Here is a 22691-nt window from a genome sequence, read left to right on the forward strand (position 1 = left end):
AAACAGCGCGAGAGAGACGAGGACGAAAAAAAGACAAGTGATGCTAAGTAATACGAAGTGTATAAGCATTTCCTCGAGGTCCGTGGCATCGGGGGACGCCTCGCGAAGCACTTACAGTCCGAGCACACGTAGGGGAAGTGGAGCGAAAGCTACGCACAATGTACGGGCGGCGCGCAGCAGACGAAACGTCGGGATGACGTCACTGCGCATGCGCAGTAGCGCGCAGCTGGTGGGAGCTCGGCCGAGCCGTCGCCGGAGGCGCCTGCTGCAGTTACGGACACGGTGGTTACGGACACCGCGAGCGTTTGGCGCTAATGCGGGGAAACGGAGAAGCGCGGTTGGCGTTAGCAGCACCTCTCGGTGTTGCCTCATTGATGCTACTACAATTTCTTTCTCCCCCCTCTCGCTCTCATTTTCTCTTTCTCTCTCCCAAGCGTAGCACGCAATGCGCGCAGTCTCATTCGCTCTTACTTTATTGCGATAGCAATTATATGGACAATCCAAAGCAGACTCCTGCCGTCGGCGTCGTCGTCGTCATCGCCGTGAGGTTCCGTATGACGTCAACGGCGATTAAATCGTCGCCGCGCTCCGGACGCTGTATGTGCGAGTGAAAGGGCGCGAGGGATGCGCGCTTTCACGGGGAGCGAACGCACGTCGGAGAGCAAACGCGCATTCTTCGCCGTGCTGCTACAGTGTACTAGAAGTACACTGTAGTGCTGCCTGAAGGGCTGCAGAATTGAGCGTCTCTTTCCTCCTTTCCATATATAGAGAGCAAACGCAACTTTTTCCGTCGCGCGAAAGGCTGTGGGGGGACGGGAGGGAGGGAGGGAGGGGAGGCGACGTTTAGCTGCGGCACCAAATACGTATTATTGTGACTCGGGGTCGAGGAACGAGAGACGGACTCTTGAAGCAGACGAAGAGGAGACGAAAGCTTTATACAATATGTACAAATATATACATTTATAGCAGGTAATAACTGGAAATAGCTGCCATTAGCTGGTGATAGCTGGTAAAAGCAGTAAGAGCGCACGGGACCGACGGGGCGGCCGGTGGCGACCTTCTGGCTTAACAATGGGCCGGTTCTTCCTTAAATCCCCTTGGCGGCGACTCCTCATCGACAGGAGCCAGACGGGACGGTTGCTGACGTCGCCCGCGTCGTATTGTGTCGTCCCGTCCCCTTGGCGACTCGTCGACAGGACCCAGACAGGGCCCGCGACCTTTACGACAAGCCCAGATGCGACTGTTAGGGCGCAGCCAATGGGCAGAGCAGTTTCGATTTTTCCTTTCCGGTCCCGGGGCTTCCTGCCTCCCCAGATTCCGCGTTTTCATCCGGTGGCCGCCATCCCAGCCATCCGACGTTGCACCGTTGTTCTTTGCGGGTCCGTGCGGTTTGCCGGTTTATTGTGCTGTGTGTGCCCGTGGCTGGTGATGATACTAGCTTCGGAAGCCTCTGCGTGACCGCCATCCCAGCCATTCGGCGTTTCAACGCTGTTCCTTGCTGCTGCCGACGCCTTCCGCGTTTTCCCGCGTTCGCGCCGAAGGCGCGCGGTGTCCCTGAGTGCAGTGCGGTTTTCCGGTCTCATTGTGTTGTGCACACTGCCCAGCCATCCGAAGTTGCAATGCTGTTCCTTGCGTATGTTCATTGCGTGTCAGTGCGGTTTGCTGGTCTCGTTGTGTTGTGCACACTGCCCGTGGCTAGTGATGATGCTAAGTGCGGAAGCTGCTTCGCTGTGCAGCGATCAATTACTAATTGAAGAAGTGCGACAGAGGCCGAAGACCAGCGCCTGAAAACGTACCGGGACAAGTAACTGCGAAACGACGCCTGGTTGGAGATAGCGAGCGCATTGAAACAAAGCGGTAAGTGTTTTTCATTTTTGCATGTGCGCGAATCTCGTAGCAATCAACTGCTTCCCTTTGCCATGAGAAGTGCAATTTGGGCGCTAGGCGAGCATTGACAATGTTGACGACGGTGCGCTGTCCGTTTCGTTCCAGTGCATTGTTGCAGCCGATGCGTTACGCCGCCGTAGTGTCAAGTGCCGCACCTCAAACGATAGTTTATGTTAAGGAGTCATCTAGACGTTCTCTCGGCGTTGTTTTGTCACGTCCCGCTCGGTGAAACGGCGGTTTCTTGGGCAAAAATGGTAGGGCCTGAAATTGTCGCACAAGTGTGGGATTGATTGCGTTCGGATCTGCGTCAGACCTAGCACGGAATTGCGAGTTGTAGGTTGCGCCATCCGTCGGTCGGGAGTCGAGCCATCAACCAACAGACGCAAAAGTGTCTGTGGAAGTGGGTCACACCGACTACGCTATCGCATTATGACGCATAATCAGCGATTAAGTGACCCCCTCTGTTTTTGTTGCTACCATCGCGCCGAACGCAAGCTGGCAGGCCATGAAACATTTTTCGAGCTCACTTCCACGGCTGTGAGCACAAATGTTCATATATAAACCTCATGTTGGGCTATAAAAATGAGATCAGCATAATATGACAGGAGTGAGGTTTCTTTAGACTAACGTGTTTTTCATTGTGTGCAACGTGCCCTTTATAATATGTGAACACCTTCTTTTCTTATGTGCAATGCAGTGGCAGAGTTGCCACATCGCTGGAATTGTCTTCTACTGCGAAAGACATACACCAAGTGTGGCAGTGGCGCAGCGGACATTGCTAAATCATGGCTGCTGATGCCCCATTTCATGTTCCTGGGAGACGCCATACAACGTCGAAAGTAAAAGCCAACTGTTAGCTTCTTTGCTACTTAATAGGCGTGGCGTTTTGTTGATAAGCATGGGTTATTTTGAGTAGCAGCTGAGGTGACCATATTTTGATGAAATAAATGCAAACACAATCGTTTACCTGCACTTTCGCGTACGCTAACTGGCCCCCAGTTGGACAAAAATAATCAGTAGTCCACAGAACGACATCCACTGCAGTCAAAATGTGGAATTGGGACTTCGTAGGCGATCTGTTAAAGGCGCGGTCGGTGGCACGCCAACGTTATACTAATCCATAAGAAGGGAGACGTTAAAGAATTGAAGAATTATAGACCTATTAGCTTGCTTTCAGTATTGCATAAAATATTCACCAAGATAATTTCCAATAAAATCAGGGCAACACTTGACTTCTGCCAACCGAGAGAAAAGGCTGGCTTCAGGAAGGGATATTCTACGATGGACCATATCCATGTCATCAATCGGGTAATCGAGAAATCTGCAGAGTACAATAAACCTCTCTATATTGTTTTCATAGATTATGAAACGGCATTTGATTCAGTAGAGATACCAGCAGTCATAGAGGCATTGCGTGATCAAGGAGTACAGGAAGCATACGTGAATTGGCAAATATCTACAAGGATTGCACAGCTACCTTGGTTCTCCACAAGAAAAGTAGAAAGTTACCTATCAAGACAGGAGTGAGGTAAGGAGACACAATCTCTCCAATGCTATTCACTACATGCTTAGAAGTACGCGTATTCAAGTTCTTAGACTGGGAAGGCTTAGGAGTGAGGATCAACGGCAAATATCTCAGCAACCTTCGGTTTGCAGATGACATTGTCCTGTTCAGCAACAACGGAGACAAATTACAGCAAATCATTGATGACCTTAATCGATAAAGTGTAAAAGTGGGGTTGAAGATGAATATGCAGAAAACAAAGATAATGTTCAATAGCCTGGCAAGCGAACAAGAATTCAGGATCGCCAGTCAGCCTCTAGAGTCTGTAAAGGAGTACGTTTATGTAGCTCAATTACCCTGATCACGAGAAAGAAACTTACAGAAAAATAAAATTGGGTTGGAGTGCATACGGCAGGCATTGCCAAATCCTGACTGGGAGCTTACCACGGTCGTTGAAAAGAAAAGTGTACAATCATTGCATTCTACCGGTGCTAACATATGAGGCAGAAACTTGGAGGTTAACAAAGAAGTTCGAGAACAAGTTAAGGACCACACAAAGAGCGATGGAACAAAAAATGTTACGCCTAACGTTAAGGTATAGGAAGAGAGCGGTGTGGATCAGAGAGCAAACGGGGATAGCCGATATTCTAGTTGACATTAAGAGGAAAAAATGGAGCTGGGTAGGCCACGTAATGCGTAGGATGGACAACCGGTGGACCATTAGAGTTACAGAATGGATACCAAGAGAAGGGAAGCGCAGTCGAGGACGGCAGAAAACTATGATGTGGTGATGTAGTAAAGAAATTTGCAGGTGCAAGTTGGAATCAGCTAGCGCAAGACGTTATTGGAGATCACAGGGCCCACTGCGTATTTATGTCCACGGCAGGACGCCTTCGTCCTGCAGTGGCCATAAATACAAGGTGATGATGATCGCGACGCGTCCATCGATCTCTTGGGACCATTTTTCTGTTCAATAAAATCGTGCTCTCACTTTTTTTTTACAGCGAAGCTGTTAAGGGCTAGTTCCCCCAGGATCGTGTCTGCATGTAGAAAAATATCACCGCCCCTTCCACTTCGTGAAGATGGTCGAACAGCGAAGCTGTGTTAGTTACACTGAGTGTTACATGTGCATGTGTTGCACATGATGCAATTGCGTAAACACACGTAAACACAGATCTACAACAAGAACTTATATTGAAACGTTGCGAGGCGAGAAGAGACAGCAGCTTCCGACGCTACTCGACCAGTGTCGAGTTCTCTGGTCGAAACCTGCCGAGCCGCCGCCAGAGGCATCGGCTGCAGCAGAGACACCGCGCGCGTTAGGCGCGAACGCGGGGAAACGCGGACGGCGCCGGCAGCAGCTCTGCGCGTTGCCTCGTTGGTGCTGCTACATATTTGCGGTTCTCTCAGTGTGTGTGTGTGTGTGTGTTTTCGCGTGAGGTTTCTGTCAGTACTTTGCCGTGCTTTTTCTTCGCGTGCAAGTTGCGCCACCGCTTTTTTGCGCGCCAGTAATGAGAGCAAGCGGCGAGCCTGTTCACGAACCTACTCTGGCTGATGTTCGCGGTAGGCAGCCGCTTTCTCAGGAGTACGCCCTTCTCGTTGTCTTCCCATAGTCGGATCGCAGCTGGGCTGCGATGCCCGTTCATTTTGCGAAAGGGCACACCGCGCAGAAGCACCTTCTCTTATACCCATCGCCTGTCCTCCTCGCGGCCAGCGCGGCCTCTCATTGGTCGCCTCCTCCCCCCAGCGAGCGCCCTCTTATTGGTCGCCCCTCCCCCAGCGCGCCTTTCCTCCTCTGCTGGTCACGTGACCTGCCCTCCCCCGGCGCGGCTCTAATCTTCTGGCCACGTGACCTGCGTGATACCGGCGGTCAGAGGGACGGGCGGACGGCGCAGTCTCGACCTACAAGAGCTCCGCTGTTAAAACATTTGTTCCGAAACCCTGGCCCCTCTGACCGCCCACCTTCCCCGGGCGGCCTCATGGCGCTTTCAACCCGACTCCATTCGCATCGTCTGGTCTCCTGGACACGCGGGTCTCCCCGGTAACTAAGCGGCGCATGCCGCTGCGTCTCTATATACCTCCCGGGCTGTTGCCCCCTCCGACTCTGCGTCTCCCCCATGCACCTCAGATCTTACGCAGCACCGTGCAATTCTAGATCATTATCGCACCTCACGCCGCCTTTACCCAGACCCTCCACGGGTCCTCTCTAAAGCGGACGAGCGACTTCTGAGACGCTTGCAGAATAACACCGTCTTGAGTCCTGTGGCCTCCCAGCACTTCATGCCGGGTATACACGGCTACTGTGCGCATTCTGGAGTCCTGGCCGAGACCTATCACATGATGGCAGTATGCCGCACCCTCCCTTTTTCATCTCCCTTCCCCTACCCACAAGAGATGCTTGGGAGGAGTTCCAGCTTGGCTGGTGTACCCTGGAAGCGCAACACTCCTTGGTGGCCCCCGCCCGAGCGGCGATCATCTCCAGTGGACTTCCAGAATAGGGAGAACACCCAAGTGCGTCTGTAGTGCACCTCTCTGTACTTTTCTGAATAAATGTTTTTCCACCGCCCCATACGGTATTCGAAAGCGCGAGAGGGAGAGAGTCCGATATAAACGGAAGATGTCAGCCCTGCTATCTACACAGGGCTCATATCTCTACTATAGTCAATCCGGCAGCTCGCGGGTTACACGGGAAAGCGCATTACATGTTTCTTGTATGGCCACGTCCCTATATACCTTGCGTCTGCCTAACTATAAAAGCACGGCACTGCGACACGACAATGATATAGAAAGATCGGGTGCTGCAAGCAGCGAATGAACTGTTTTATTGATCAATCATTTATTGCCGCATGAAAGTCGCGGCAATCTGGACTGCCGCCAGAAATGCGGTAGCAAGCGTTTCATGACAGGCTGTCTACCTAAAGTTTTACGGTCGTCTGTGTTACAAGCGTACCTCGACAATATTTACGACCTTTCATTCCTTGCATTAAACAAACCTTCGAACGCTGTAAATATTAGCAAGATACAACGGCAAACGTCAGCGCGCCTTACATAATGTACTATAAAACTTTTTTTTTAGGCCGCAGTTTAAGTTTCGGAACACAGGAGGCGGACGCGTCATGACGTCATAATACAGTGGCTAACTCCATTCCTGTTAAACGCGCGCAACCCTCCGACTTAATTTTTACCAGCAACACCACTATACTTAGCCTTATTGCTACACGACTTCGGGAAATGTTCTGCGTTTTGACGTCCCGATAATGCGCCAGGTCCGCCGTTACACACATAAAACGCATAAAGGTATCTTAATTTGGTACGGTATCACATTGTAATATATCCACGTGTTTCCCGCCCTTCTTCTAAGTGTGAGAAGGATTTTTGTAAAGTTCGAACAAGTCAAAACAGATGTGATTGAAGAGATTCCTTCAATGGCCCCGATATTCTTCAGAGAACTACGGAAGGATGGTAACGGAAAGAGGGAGAAATTTTCACACGATACACCACTGATACCGCTTCAACCACTGAGGGTCGGAGCGGGCAACGAGAAACTCTAGCGTGATGCAACCGTGTTCGTAGAAGGTATACTGCGGCCGGTGTAGCTAGCGTATGCCTTGCGCGTGTGCAAACTTACCGCTTCGGTGTGCACAGGGTGAACAGCGAAGAGTAGAGCAGCGGCGACACTGGCCTTGACAGGGACCACCATGGAGCAGACCCTGCACAGTGAGGACAAACGGCAGGTGTGAGAGAAGAGCAAGCTCGGCCGCTCCTACAGACGGGGCAGGAATAAATCGCTTTAAGCACTTTAGCGGCCTGGGCTGTCGGCGTCGAGTGTGATGTCACGTCTGACTGACTGAAAAACATTTATTTACGGAAGTTTTTTTACAGGGAGGGCGGGGAGCGCAACTTAAAGGGGCCGCCTCGTACGATGATGATGATTTAAAGGCATCCCCTTTGAAACGGGGCGGTGACAAACAGTAACCTGGCCTGCTTAATTTAATCAGGTATACTATACATGTTCTTTAACTAGCATGTTTGTATACCCCTCATTATTCTTTTTCTTTTTTTTCAAAATCTACCTTGTACCGCTACCTATGATTTTAAGAGATCAGGTCATATCAATCTCTTCCCTGCTTTTTTTTTCCACCAGTACTCTAATCGTCTCTTGCTTATCTCTACTATTGATCAGTTGATGTTTCCTTCCACTTTAAACCAAAGCGCTTCCGGAAGTTGTACGTTACCTACGGTTCTCGCTGGCCGAATCCTTTTGCATTCCATCAGGATGTGCTGAGTGGTTTCTGGATTTTTACTGCAGCATGCACATGTCTCATCTAGTTCCGAATATTTGCTCCGGTATGTTTTGGTCCTTAGGCAACCGGCTGGAGCCTAAAATAGCAAGGCACTACCCTTTGTGTTATCGTACAGATTTTCCCTTCTAATTCCTTTCTTATCATTCTTGTAAATCTCCATGGTCCTTTTTGTTTCCATTCTTTGCATCCAATTCACTGTCTCTATTTCTCTCACTTTCTGATGACTCCTGGTAGTCTATTTACAGTTTCAATTAACCTGTACTTGGTTGTCAACTTTCTTGACCTCTTCCTCCATTCTGTGTCCACGCTTTTCAGGTACAGATACTTGTGCGCTTTAGCCGCCCATTTATTTTCATCCATGTTCCTGAGTCTTTCTTCAAAACTAGTTTTGCTCTTCTCTTCTCTGACTTAAAAAGAGGCCCAACCCATGTCACCCTTTACTCCCTCATTAGTGGTTTTGCCGTGGGGTCCCAAAGCCAACCGGCCTACCGATCTTTGGTTAATTTCCAACCGCGACAAGATATCCGATTTTAAGCATAGAATGGCATTTGCGAACGATTGCGCTGACACCATTACTCCTTTCCAGATTCCACGCACTACCTCATACTTATTGTGGCCCCACAGAGCTCTGTGTTTCATTATTGCTGCATTCCGCTTCCCCTTTATTTTCAGATTATCTTGCTGGTTCCTTAAGTAATTCTTTTCTTCGTTTATGTGTACGCCGAGGTACTTATATTGCTTCACTATGGGTATTACTTGCTGTTGAATTGACACCACGAAGTTACTCGTCTCTTCATTAAAGGTCATAACTCCCGATTTCTCTGTGCTAAACTTAAGGCCTAGATTTGTCGCTGCATTCCAACAGATATTCGCAAGTATCTGTAAATCTTTTTTATTGTCCGCTAGTAGCACTATGTCGTCTGCGTACATCAGTCCAGGGACCTTCTGTTGCACCATTTGTCCCCAATACGCATGTAGGATAAATCAAATCAGACCCTAATTCACTGTTTTCCTGTCGTCTTTCTGTACCCTTAACGTAAAGCGTCAACAACAATGGAGACTAAGGACCTCCACTAGGTGGGCTACAAAACACTAGGAGGGCTCCCCCTTACGGAAGCCCATTGGCGTCGACCGCGGCCCGGGCCCGCTCTACCACGGCCCGTTGGGCCGTCAGGTCAGAGCAGCCGAGCAGGGCTGCCTGCCAGTCCTCCCGGGAAGGGTTGGGTAGAGGGGATAGGTTTGGGGTTTTTGGGCACGCCCACACCATGCGGAAAATGTCAGAGCAATTTTCCTCACAGTCCGGGCACTTCCCCGTGCAAGCGGGGTCGAAGTGTTTTAAGATTGCCGGGCACAAGAGAGTTTTGGTATAAAGGCGAAGGAGGATTCGCTCCTCCGCCTTCGTGAGGCCCTCACAGGGCTTGGGATAGACGGAGTGGACGGATTGATAGAATTGTGTGACCTCCTTAAAGGTGAAAGCGGGACTGGGTGCGAGGTCCGAATAGGTAGGGAACGAGGATGACGTCCAGAGAGCGAGTGCGCGGGTAGCGGCGTCGGCCGCTTCATTATCCTCGAGGCCCGTGTGAGCCCATATGATCGTTCGGTGGGGGCACCCAGGTAGTCACTGTTTTGCAGAATTTTGTCGGCAAGGTGAGGAATGTACGATATTGCGGCAGGCGCCCCTCGAGTCGGTGATGATGACCCGCGAGTGCCGGCGGCTAGCGCGATGGCGATCTCCTCCGCGTGTGTGATGTTGTGTGCACGAAAGGTGAGTCCGTTTACTGCGTTGTAACGTGGTGGACGAGCGTGTACCAACCCCCATGGCGCGGGCCGGAGGCGTCCACATAGAAGACTCCGTATTTGTCACCGTAGTGGCGAGCCAAGGCTTCCGACCGCGCGAGGCGTCGGCCACTGTGGTCGTCTCGTGTCATGTTAACCGGAAGAGGGCGCACGTGCAGTGCGTATATCCAGACTTCAGGAATGTGTACGCGCTCTTCCGTACGCATTGAGTGATGGATGTGCAGTCGTCGTGGTCACGCACAAAAAAAAAAAAAAAAAAAAAAATCTGCCGAAAATTCGCATCGCGTTCACTTGGTATATACCAAAATTGGCATAGAAGGGTGCGAATATATGACTAACATCACTGATAGGTCATGACATCAATGACATCACATATACTCGTCAGTTAAGTCACGATTAACGATAATAAAATCACGTGTGACGCATACCCGCATTGGATATGCGGGTATGCGTCACACGTGATTTTATTGTCGTTAATCGTTATTCTTGTGCTCACAAGAACATAAGGGAAACACCGGCGCATTACTGCTTCGCACTTCCCCAGGTTTCACGGTATAGTGGAGCTGCATTAGCGCTGGATTTGAACTAGACAAACGCAGAATTTGAGCAGGATTGGAGCTACATGATTCTTATTTCTGGGGTTTTACATGCCAAAACCAGTTCTGATTATGAGGCACGCCGTAGTGGAGGGCTCCGGGTTAATTTTGACCACCTGGGATTCTTTAACGTGCACTAAACGCAAGCACACGGGCGTTTTTGCATTTCGCCTCCATCGAAATGCGGCCGCCGCGGCCGGGATTCGTTCCCGCCATCTTGTGCTCAGCAGCGCAACGCCTTAGTTGACTGAGCCACCCCGGCGGGTATTGGAACTACATTAATCGCAGGATTTGAGCAGGGTTTGAACTACACAAGCGCAGCATTTTTTTTGTTGTTGTTGTTTAGAGCGATAACTATTACTCCAGGTACAAACCCAGAAAACGCCTGGTTCCGTAAATCTGCCCTTCAAGCTCAGCCAAGGTCAAACTGGGACTTAGCCTGTGGTGTGTACAAAGTGCGCCGAGTGCTGGTACCTTTGTATGCGCTGTGCTTTCGACGCTTAGCTTACGTTGAAGAGAGACGCAGCCTGAAGGTCAATTCGCTCGCTGCTGCTGCCGCGCCGAGCAGCGTCTGTGTGTTTGTTGTCTTCTGGTGCAATTGTAGACGCGATAGTTGCTGACGGCGCAAAACAGCGCCTGTGTTTCCCAAAGCAAGCAAAACCGTGCTATCACTCGACAAACTTGGTTTAACCGCAATCAACCAAGGTGAATTTTTCTCGGCAGCACATGGATTAATCTTGATCAGGTTTTTAGCCGTTAAAAGAGAAAGTTAAAATATAGCCACTCGAGGAAACAATGAATTCTCTCATTTAGGCTACAATTTCATTTAATTATTGAAATCTACGGTAGTTCATTAAACGAAAGTGTCAAGTTTACAACTGTGTAACTGCGCAATAAAAACGATACTACAATCGTGTAAACTGCACCTAATAATGCACTTCTTTCTGGTGTTTTACGTGCCAAAACCAGTTCTGATTATGAGGCACGCCGTAGTGGAGGGCTCCCGATTAATTTTGACGAACTGGGGTTCTTTAACGTGCACTACAACGCAAGCACACGGGCGTTTTTGCATTTCGCCTCCATCGAAATGTGGCCGCCGCGGCCGGGATTCGATCCCGCGATCTCGTGCTCAGCAGCGCAACGCCTTAGCTGACTGAGCTACCGCGGCGGGTACCTAATAATGCACCTTAAACAGAAAAACAGTGATGTATTATACACAAGGCTGACTTAGGCCCCTAATTTGTAAGCAGGACTTTCGCAAAACCCTCGTAAACCTTCTAACAATTTCAGTTAAACGTTAACTTCACACATTAAGTTTGTACTCTTCAGATGCTTCCGTTTGATTACTTTTATAATTAAACATGCTTTATTTTTGATATTCGCGATATCCGGAATTTGTTGAATTGCCCAGCATGGCTACGTGACACAGTCGCATAACGCACTACAACTACTACTACTGATAGAACACTATCCCCTCTCCCACCGCTGGTTACGAGTAAATAAAATGCGATATAAGCCTAAGCGTCCCCATATGAACACGTGATGCATGTTTTGCCTGCTTCGGCTTATCGTCTCAGCAAAGAAAAATCTTTTGACAGTAGTAGCATTTAATTATCGATGACACGCGCATGTTATTCTCAACAACCGGTGGTGCATCGTCTCTCTCTGTTTCTTCTCTCTCTCTCTCTCTCTAATATATATATATATATATATATTGAAAGACGGAAGACGACCAGGACAGGCAGCACTGGCAGACCCGTTTATTCCACCGGCACGGCCGAGGCTCAAACACGAAGAAGAAGAGAAACAGGGATGATGATGGCTATATACAAATGAGAACGATGAAGTACGTGAAATGTGCTTACAATATATATATATATATATATATATATATATATATATATATATATATATATAATGCAATAAGCAGCTTCAAAGTTACGCTCCCAATATTACGATGCATACCTCCGTTAAAGCTTTCCTAGGGCAGAACTAGCCTAGAGGTGTCTCCTCGGTGCGATATCTGCCATGAATTTGACTCAACATGAAATTTTATTCGTCCTGTCACCAGTCTTTCTAAGCAGAAAACGTTTCCACTTCATTTTGGATGACGCTGAATTGTCCGCTTGATGCTTTCTTTGGCTTTCGGACCTCGGCTCTACCTACAGAGAGGCGTGTGCTATGTTTAATTTTCTAAGCTAAGTGAAATTGTTTCTACGTTGACTTGTTCCCTTTTTCAATCAGTGCTCGTTCGATTCCTCATATTGCGGATTATTTAGTGCAGCTGCACTTTATAAACCATTCTAGTGCTGCTCTTTAACTGAGGTAGTGTGCCTTGTGAGCTTAGCATCAATGCCCCCACTTTTTTTCTCTCGTATGCTGCTCGCTGCTTCTACGGTTCCTCCTATTACCTGGTTCTTGATTTATCCTCCTAGTGCTTACAGATATCATAGCTGGGAACACTCGTAATTGTCTTTCGCGCTGTGCTGCTGTAGCCCGTTATTGTTGTTGCCTCAATCTTAATCTATTGAGCCTTTTTTTTTTCTTTGCTTTACCTCCGAATACCGAGACAAATAAAATGTTTAAGAAGTCACGTTTTGCTAGCTTCGGCGTCCATCAACTCCACTGTCTCCATTGGAGCACTTTAGCTCGGTTTGAGCCACAGAGACGTCTGCATTGCAATTGACAACATTTTTATGGAAGTCGTCTCTATATTCTACGTGCTTCCACTTATGTATCGTAATTAAACGTTTCGAAATGTATATATACCCTTAACAGATATCTAAAATCTGCCGAATTCTTGGCCGATCCCACTGAGTGAGTAGGTGCCAATGGCGTTACGGTCATCATCACCACCATTATTAGGGACACAACCACTACGCTGTGAAATGGAAACAAAAAATATATATTTTGCTAACTGCATTTTTTTATTCATTTTAAAAATTGTTTTCTTTCAAGTTGTTTTCATTTTAGCTTTCATCTCACTTGTGCAATTTTTATAGCTCTCACACGTGCTGCAATATTCTTGTTTTTAAGTTGGCTATGGCGCAGTATTCGATAAACAAGCCGACTTGTATGAAACCAGCTGTTTTTGGGACATTTCCCCCCGTGGGGCAAGCCAACGAGGGCTGGCTCACCTGAGGAAGAGCACGCAGACGATCGAGTGGAGAAGCACGTTTCCCAAGTGGTATCCCATGGGGCGCAGCTCATGCAGCCAGTAGTTGAGCCGGAAGGTGAGCACGCACAGCGGCCGGTAGGACTTGTGGCTCTGCTCCTGCAACCGTGTTTGGCCAAGGTTCGGACGAGGGACGCCAACACACACACACAAAAAAAAAAAAAAAGACTTCAGGCTACAGTTACCCGTGCATCAGTCGAAATAAAGTGGCTTATTAGGGGAGAAATAATTAGGCGCAGGAAGAAAAGAACTTAGCACCGCCAACCCTCTAAGTACGCGGTCGCGTACTTAGATTGCGATGATTGTGACGACTCGACCGCTGCGCGCGCGCGCTACACGGGCGACCTTGCACACTCCCATTTATCCGAGAGACGTTCCCGTACCTCGCATCTCGTACAACCTTGCGATAGCGTGCGCACAGCGACGCCCGCTCGGATACGCTCAACACACCTCGAGTAGATGCTGCGTCCAAAGCGGGTCAAGTCCGCTCTTATGATCGGATTGGAATTCGACCGCTCAACTGTGGGAAACATTCCCGCATGCTTTCCCATGTCGGCGTAATTCCATTCATTCCCTTTTAACATCGCCGTAGTTTTGGCCACCTGGTGGAACGTCGTCGCCCTTCATCAGGCGGCCTCGAGTGTATACTTTCGCTTGCCGCGGAGAAGGCACTCGTCAATTTGCCCCCGGGGCCCACGAGTGGAGGTCGCGCCAGCAGCTCGTCCATCACGACCTCACGGGCGTAGTTCTTCCAGTCGGCGATGGCATGCTTCGATAAAGGAAACAAGTCGCTGGTCATCTTCTTCAACAGCCACACGTCTTCGCTATTGCTCACGCAGTCATCATCATCATCATCAGCCTATATTTATGTCCACTGCAGGACGAAGGCCTCTCCCTGCGATCTCCAATTACCCCTGTCTTGCGCTAGCGTATTCCAACTTGCGCCCGCGAATTTCCTAACTTCATCATCCCACCTGGTTTTCTGCCGTCATCGACTGCGCTTCCCTTCTCTTGGTATTCATTCTGTAACGCTAATGGTCCACCGGTTAAACATCCCACGCATTACGTGGCCTGCCCAGCTCCATTTATTCCGCTTAATGTCAACTAGAATATCGGCTATCCCCGTTTGTTCTCGGATCCACACCGCTCTCTTCCTGTCTCTTAACGTTAGTCCTAACATTTTTCGATGTATCGCTCTTTGTGCAGTCCTTAACTTGTTCTCGAGCTTCTTTGTTAACCTCCAAGTTTCTGCCCCATATGTTAGCACCGGTAGAATGCAATGATTGTACACTTTTCTTTTCAACGACAGTGGTAAGCTCCCAGTCAGGATTTTAGCAATGCCTGCCGTATGCACTCCAACCCAATATTATTCTGTAAGTTTCTTTCTCGTGATCAGGGTCCCCTGTGAGTAATTGACCTAGATAAACGTACTCCTTTACAGACTCTAGAGGCTGACTGGCGATCCTGAATTCTTGTTCCCTTGCCAGGCTATTGAACATTATCTTTGCCTTCTGCATATTCATCTTCAACCCAATTCTTACACTTTCTCGATTAAGGTCCTGAATCATTTGTTGTAATTCATCTCCATTGTTGCTGAACAGGACAATGTTACTGCAAACCGAAGGTTGCTGAGATATTCGCCGTTGATCCTCACTCCTAAGCCTTCCCAGTCTAAGAGCTTGAATACTTCTTCTAAGCATGCAGTGAATAGCATTGGAGAGATTGTGTCTCCTTGCCTGACCCCTTTCTTGATAGGTAACTTTCTACTTTTCTTATGGAGAACCAAGGTAGCTGTGGAATCCTTGTAAATATTTGCTAAGATATTCACGCATGCCTCCTGTACTCATTCATTACGCAATGCCTCTATGACTGATGGTATCTCTACTGAATCAAATGCCTTTTCATGATCAATGAAAGCCATATAGAGAGGTTATTTGTACTCCGCAGATTTCTCGATTACCTGATTGATGACGTGGATATGATCCATCGTAGAATATCCCTTCCTGAAGCCAGCCTGTTCTCTTGGTTGGCTGAAGGCAAATGTTGCCCTGATTCTATTGGAAATTATCTTGGTGAATATTTTATACAATACTGAAAGCAAGCTAATGGGTCTATAATTCTTCAGTTCGTTAACGTCTCCCTTCTTATGGATTAGTATAACGTTGGCGTTCTTCCAGCTCTCTGGTACACTTGAAGTTGTGAGGCATTGCGTATAAAGGGCCGCAGACTTTTCAAGCATGATATCTCCTCCATATTTGATTAAATCTACTGTTATTCCATCTTCTCCAGCAGCTTTTTGCCTGGTCATGTCTTTCAAGGCCCTCCTAACTTCATCGCTAGTTATAGAAGGAGTCTCTGTATCCGGTTCATCACTATTCATTTGGCTCACGCAGTACGTGAGTCAAATCACTTGCCGCCTAAAGAAGTGGACGTTCGCGAAGTAACTTCCTTCGCCTCTCTGCCCGTGCCGTGCAGCGGTACCGTGTAACTGTGAAAACTGATTTCGGCAGCTGTTGCACCGGAAGGCAGCCCAGCGTCTATTCTGAGCCTTCCAATATAATGTGACCACTTCGCCTGCGCAGGTTGGTTGGCCCGCGTTGAACCGCACGTGCTCGCAGGTGCCCCAGTACTCCGACGGCGACGCCGGACCTGGCCTGGGGCTGGGGCGCGGTGGACGAGCAGCGCTTGAAACAGGAGAGAGCCGAAGCGATCGCACGAACTTTTCCTCCGCAGCCAACTCACACCACTCTGTGCACGGAAAGCATAATTTGCCCGCCACGCTATCTCTGCAGACGACGGCATTCACCTAACTCGTCACACAGCCAGCGCAATGACGTTTTGGAAAGGCAAAAATGACGCTGAAACTCTACGTCGGTCGTGTAGGTGAACGGGTCCAGACGGTCATATTGACGCTTACTGCCGCTGGATGCGATGACACAGGCTGCTGCTGCCGCCGCGATGTTCACGAGTTCAACTCGAGGGGGGTTTCGCGATGTACGAGTTTGGCACGAGTTCGCCTGTTAATCAAAACAATAGGTCACGCCCCGCGCGAGGCATATAACTCTTGTGCGCGCCCACCACGGTTGGGCCACGCCCAACTTATTTTTCGGCAACAGCGACGTGGTGCGGAACTGAGAGGTATTAATAATCTTGACCGGCGAAATAGAACACGCACAACGCACTGTCATCGCTGATGTACTGAGCACCACTATAAAAAAAAGCGTCGATTTTCGCTGGCTTAGTCATATATCTTCTTGGGCGGTGATGGCCCCAGAACACGGTTCATTGCTTGCATTGTGGCGACGTCATCATCATCATCATCATCATCATCAGCCTATATTTATGTCCACTGCAGGACGAAGGCCTCTCCCTGCGATCTCCAATTACCCCTGTCTTGCGCTAGCGTATTCCAACTTGCGCCTGCGAATTTCCTAACCTCATCATCCCACCTGACTTTCTGCCGTCCTCGACTGCGCTTCCCTTCTCTTGGTATCCATTCTGTAACCCTAATGGTCCACCGGTTATCCATCCTACGTATTACATGGCCTGCCCAGCTCCATTTCTTCCGCTTAATGTCAACTAGAATATCGTCTACCCCCGTTTGTTCTCTGATCCACACCGCTCTCTTCCTGTCTCTTAACGTTACTCCTAAGATTTTTCGTTCCATTGCTCTTTGTGCGGTCCTTAACTTGTTCTCGAGCTTCTTTGTTAACCTCCAAGTTTCTGCCCCGTATGTTAGCACCGGTAGAATGCAATGATTGTACACTTTTCTTTTCAACGACAGTGGTAAGCTCCCAGTCAGGATTTGGCAATGCCTGCCGTATGCACTCCAACCCAATTTTATTCTTCTGTAAATTTCTTTCTCATGATCAGGGTCCCCTGTGAGTAATTGACCTAGATAAACATATTCCTTTACAGATTCTAGAGGCTGACGGGCGATCCTGAATTCTTGTTCCCTTGCCAGGCTATTGAACATTATCTTTGTCTTCTGCATATTCATCTTCAACCCAATTCTTGCACTTTCTCGATGAAGGTCCTCAATCATTTGTTGTAATTCCTCTCCATTGTTGCTCAATAGGACAATGTCATCTGCAAACCGAAGGTTGCTGAGATATTCGCCATCGATCCTCACTCCTAATCCTTCCCAGTCTAAGAGCTTGAATACTTCTTCTAAGCATGCAGTGAATAGCATTGGAGAGATTGTGTCTCCTTGCCTGACCCCTTTCTTGATAGGTATCTTTCTACTTTTCTTGTGGAGAACCAAGGTAGCTGTGGAATCCTTGTAGATATTTGCCAAGATATTCACGTATGCCTCCTCCACTCCTTGATTACGCAATGCCTCTATGACTGCTGATATCTCTACTGAATCGAATGCCTTTTCATAATCTATGAAAGCCATATAGAGAGGTTGATTGTACTCCGCAGATTTCTCGATTACCTGATTGATGGCATGGATATGGTCCATCGTAGAATACCCCTTCCTGAAGCCAGCCTGTTCTCTTGGTTGACTGAAGTCAAGTGTTGTCCTGATTCTATTGGAAATTATCTTGGTGAATATTTTATACAATACTGAAAGCAAGCTAATGGGTCTGTAATTCTTCAATTCTTTAACGTCTCCCTTCTTATGGATAAGTATAATGTTGGCGTTCTTCCAGCTCTCTGGTACACTTGAAGTTGTGAGGCATTGCGTATAAAGGGCCGCAAGCTTTTCAAGCATGATATCTCCTCCATCTTTGATTAAATCTACTGTTATTCCATCTTCTCCAGGCGCTTTTCCCCTGGTCATATCTTTCAAGGCCCTTCTAACTTCATCGCTAGTTATAGAAGGAGCTTCTGTATCCGGTTCATCACTATTTCGAATGGAAGAAGCTTGGCTGTTTTGGCTACTGTACAGCTCAGTATAGAATTCTTCTGCTGCTTTTACTATGTCATCGAAATTGCTGATGATATTACCATGCTTATCTTTCAGTGCATACATCTTGCCTTGTCCTATGCCTAGTTTTCTTCTTACTGATTTCATGCTGCGTCCATATTTTACGGCTTCCTCAATTTTTCCCACGTTATAATTTCGAATATCCCTTACTTTCTTCTTGTTGATCAGTTTTGACAGTTCAGCGAATTCTATCTGATCTCTTGAGTTGGACACTTTCATTTTTTGCCGTTTCTTTATTAGGTCCTTTGTTTCTTGGGAGAGCTTCCCTACAGGTTGCTTTGGTGCCTTACCTCCCACTTCAATTGCTGCTTCTGAGATCAGCCTAGTTACGGTTTCATTCATTAGCTCTATGTTATCTTCATCTTCCTGTTCTAAAGCTGCATATTTGTTTGCGAGCACCAGCCTGAATTGGTCTGCTTTTACCCTGACTGCCTCTAGGTTGGCCTGTTTCCTCTTGACTAATTTCACTCTCTCTCTCTTCAAATTGAGAGAAATCCTAGACCTCACTAACCTATGGTCACTGCACTTAACCTTACCTAACACTTCTACATCCTGCACTATGCTTGGATCGGCAGAGAGTATGAAATCTATTTCATTCCTTGTTTCTCCATTAGGGCTTTTCCAGGTCCACTTCCTGTTGCTGCGCTTCCTGAAGAAGGTATTCATTATTCGGAGCCTATTCCTTTCCGCGAATTCTACTAACATCTCTCCTCTTGCATTCCTAGAATCGATGCCGTAGTTGCCAATGGCTTGCTCACCAACCTGCTTTTTCCCCACTTTTGCATTGAAGTCGCCCATGACTAAAGTATACTGAGTTTGCACCTTTCTCATTGCTAGTTCAACATCTTCATAAAACTGTTCTATTTCTTCATCATCGTGACTAGAGGTTGGGGCATAGGCTTGCACTACCTTCATTTTGTACCTCCTATTCAGCTTCATTACGACGACTGCTACCCTTTCATTAATGACGTAGCACACAGCAAATAATTATCGGCAGGTCACTGTAGCTGCTTGCAAGGCGTCGATGCGCCGCGGTCGACGACGATCCAGAGCAGTCCGTTGTGTTTTCCAACGGCAACGTATCGCAGCTGTCATTTGAGATGGCTGCTCTATCATTAGTGATGTGTCGGAGCCGCAGTGTCGCAAACACGGTCAGCGGTCAGCGCAAACATACCCAGTGCGATGGCATTTCTTCATCAAAAGCACGGCACACTAAACAATTGCACCACCTTCCTGCGTTCGAAGTCTCATTTCCAAACTGCACACAAGAGCGCTCACCCGCCAAAATGCGATTGCTGCGCTGTCGTTACGATATCCATCTGCGATCACTGTTAGCTCAGCAGCAGAGGCAATCGGCAAGCACATTGGAGTGAATAACACACTCAAATTCTCCGTACAACATGCGCACGGAGGCACCTTCACTGGGCAAGCGGTGACAAGCGATGAATTGTGTCGCTGGGCAGCATGCTCTTCTTCGCAGTGCATCGCGGAGACTTCGCGCACGCAGATAAACTGGTGCATTTTCACTGTGCTCCGTCACTACGGACCCTAGAATACCGCACAGCAATTTTGCAGCGACAGCCTTTGGCCCCCTGTCGTTTAAGTTGGTAAAGCGACGGCCTTAATAGCCGCCTCAGTGAAAGCACCTGCAGTGAACAGCCATGCCGCATCGCTGCGTTCCCATTCCCCTAATAGATCATTGTCATGTCATAGATCACTGTCATGACTTACTTTATGCGTCATTATCGCATCGATTTTATCGAGAATAGCACTGCAGCGCCCCTGGCGACTGCTCGCCGTATGAACTCCCTCGTGCGTGCGACCCTCTAGAATGTATCCGGTTGTAAGCTTTCGCTTCACTGTCGCCATTCGCGGCCAAAGTGCAAAATTTAATAATTCACTCGATGTCTGTTTGTCATCACAAATTTGTAGCATTCGAAACGAAAAACCGAAACTTTAAGAAATAAAATGTTTGTTATTTTATTTGTTGCATTTTAATGTAATCGACTGAGGGAAAGTGTAGGTGCAAGAATGCACCGAATGTGTCCTGTTCGTATTCGACGGAGGATAGAAAGATAATGCCCGAAAGAGGAGGCACGCCCTTGACGCGCCCCAGAAAGGCGTGGCAAGCGGCTGACGGCAAGTATGCAGATAGACAGCGGGACAGTGATGGTATTGCTAAATTGCGATAATGCGTTGATAACAATAGGCGGCGCTGGCGCGTTTTGTTGCGCTGTCCTCTGTGCTTGAAGCGCGGAAGCACTGTGCTGCGCAGGGTGCGCTCATGTTGTCTTCGGGGCTTTATCTCGACATTTCTTTTTGCCTGCTGTTATTGCACGTTCCTTGTTATCTCCGTTCACTGACTGCCATCGAGCAAACTCGTGTAAAAGTCGTGCGAACGAGAAACTCGGCGCATCCTGCATAGCACCCCAGTTCTGATTATGAGGCACGCCATAGTGGAGGGTTCCGGAATAATTTTGCCCACCTGGGGTACTTTAACGTGCACTACAACGCAAGCACACGGGCGTTTTTGCATTTCGCCTCAACTGAAATGCGGCCGCCGAGGCCGGGATTCGATCCCGCGACCACGTGCTCAGCAGCGCAACGCCTTGGCTAACTGAGCCACCGCGGCGGGCGGAGTGAGGCTTTAACAGCCATCACCGAAAAACACCCGTTATTTTGGATGCAATATGCACACCAGACCAGAGGCTTCCACACAACAAGTGGAAAGAGTAAGCAATGGAATGGAAGCGGCAGGTTCGAAAAGCCTCACAAAAGAGAGAGAACTCGGACGCGGCGAAGCGCATCGCACGACGGCAAGCTTGCGCTTCAATCACTGACAAAGGAAGTGAAGTTACGAATTCGTACGTGGGCACGAATTATCTGAACACTTTGAACAACCGCCTCACGCGCAGAGCTACGCAAAATCGTTCGTTCAAGTTTCCCCAATTGTCAACGAGCTTGAAAGGAAAGTCGAGCAAGGAAGATGAAAACGTACACAAATCACATAGCGAACAAATCGAGGCCTATAGGACTGAGAGAAACAACGACAACACACACACGCACGCACCAGCCATGCAACAGCAACCAGAAAATGGAGCTGTAACAGCAACACATATACGCAGCGCCGACCGCCAAGGGGAACGAAACATCCAGAAAACAACGCAGTGCAGGTGAAACTAAAAGAAACACGGAGAAAACCGCGTTCGCTCTTCATATGCCATTAAGAGCGGACGCGGCTGCGTGGTTCAAAGGAAACTGTTCGAAAGACTTGACCGTCAAACAGGCGGCACGCGTAAAAAGACGCACTGTGCAACCGAGCAGCAGTTGCGGGACCCGCGTTGCACACAGCCGCTGGGACGCGCGACCGAGCAGGCCACCGTGAAGGGCCCCCAAAACGGGTCGGCCCTATGCGCCGCCCCCGTTTACGACTCTGGGTCTCCGATAACTTCCTTCCACGCTGCCAAACAAGTCCACCGGCGACAATTCTGCAGTTGGGGCTTTTTCACCAGCTGCTCACGTTCGAGACTTAGGTTTGCTTCTTTGCTTTTGTGAGAGCAACATAATCATCACTGTGCAGTCCAATATGTGCGGAAACAAACGACATAAAATACATACGCGCTATGCCACGGGTCGTTCGCCGATGACGGCAGGCCCCGTGTGCTTTGCCTCGCTCGTTCTTTCTCGAGTCATCGGCGAAGCTGGCGCGCGGCGCAATAGACTCTCGCGGCTGACGAAAAGCGCCTGGCCCCGTGAGGGCAAGAAAGCTGCCTTATAATGATCGAGCAAGCGCAGCTCTTCTCCGGCCTCGTCAGTAAGGAAAGGGGCACTCTGTACGGTCACCGCTATTCACGAAAGGCACGGAGCTTGTAAAACAAAAAATAGAGAAAGAAAGAGAAGCGGACAGGGCAAGAAAAAGTGGCGCGTATGAGGAGCGCCGCTGATGGCAGCGTCGAGAGTTCGGCAAGCAACATTACGTACCGATTGCTCGAGTCGCTGAAACTGGCCATCAGCAAAAGAGGAGCACCGATACAGACACTCGTTTCCTTCAACTACCTTACCTGCCATCCCGCCTGCTCTCGTACCGTGCTGCTAAGTGCCGAAAGCTTTAGGCCTAACCGTTAATGCGGCTTAAGTACGTATGCTTTGACTTGCTCACGTTTTGCCCCCAGCTTTTTCGCCGGCTAAATAAGTACACCAGTCCGCGGTCACGTGTTGCAGCTAGCCCCAGCCCTACGGAAAGCTAACTCTACACGTCATGCTAATGACGATAATATTGCTACTGAATAGCTATTTCATTGACCAACACCACGCCTATTATGATTGAAGAGATGATGAGAAAGACGTTAAAACCTGGAACGGGCTGTTCATTCTGGGAAGGGCTACATGCATATGCGCTTGTAAATATACCTGCATATGATCATTGCCATGCATTTTTATAAGGAACATAATTGCTTGAGGTTTGCCGTCCCTGTCCTCGCCACGGAGCTCCGCA

At 48.6% G+C, this 22691-nt stretch overlaps 1 protein-coding gene across 5 annotated transcripts in view; it reads right to left on the reverse strand.

The window, feature by feature from the left end:
* Positions 1-22691, reverse strand: part of LOC119449313 (protein O-mannosyl-transferase Tmtc3) — a 731059-nt gene that overhangs the window by 272670 nt on the left and 435698 nt on the right. For all 5 annotated transcript variants that reach the window (XM_049666410.1, XM_049666409.1, XM_049666407.1 and 2 more), the window contains 2 exons: positions 13226-13362; positions 7020-7101 (listed from right to left, as the gene is read on the reverse strand). In XM_049666410.1, the coding sequence (XP_049522367.1) occupies positions 7020-7101; positions 13226-13362 (219 nt within the window). The remainder of the gene's footprint in view (positions 1-7019; positions 7102-13225; positions 13363-22691) is intronic.

Source organism: Dermacentor silvarum, chromosome 4 (genome assembly GCF_013339745.2).
Source record: "Dermacentor silvarum isolate Dsil-2018 chromosome 4, BIME_Dsil_1.4, whole genome shotgun sequence".
In the NCBI taxonomy this organism is placed as follows: domain Eukaryota; kingdom Metazoa; phylum Arthropoda; class Arachnida; order Ixodida; family Ixodidae; genus Dermacentor; species Dermacentor silvarum.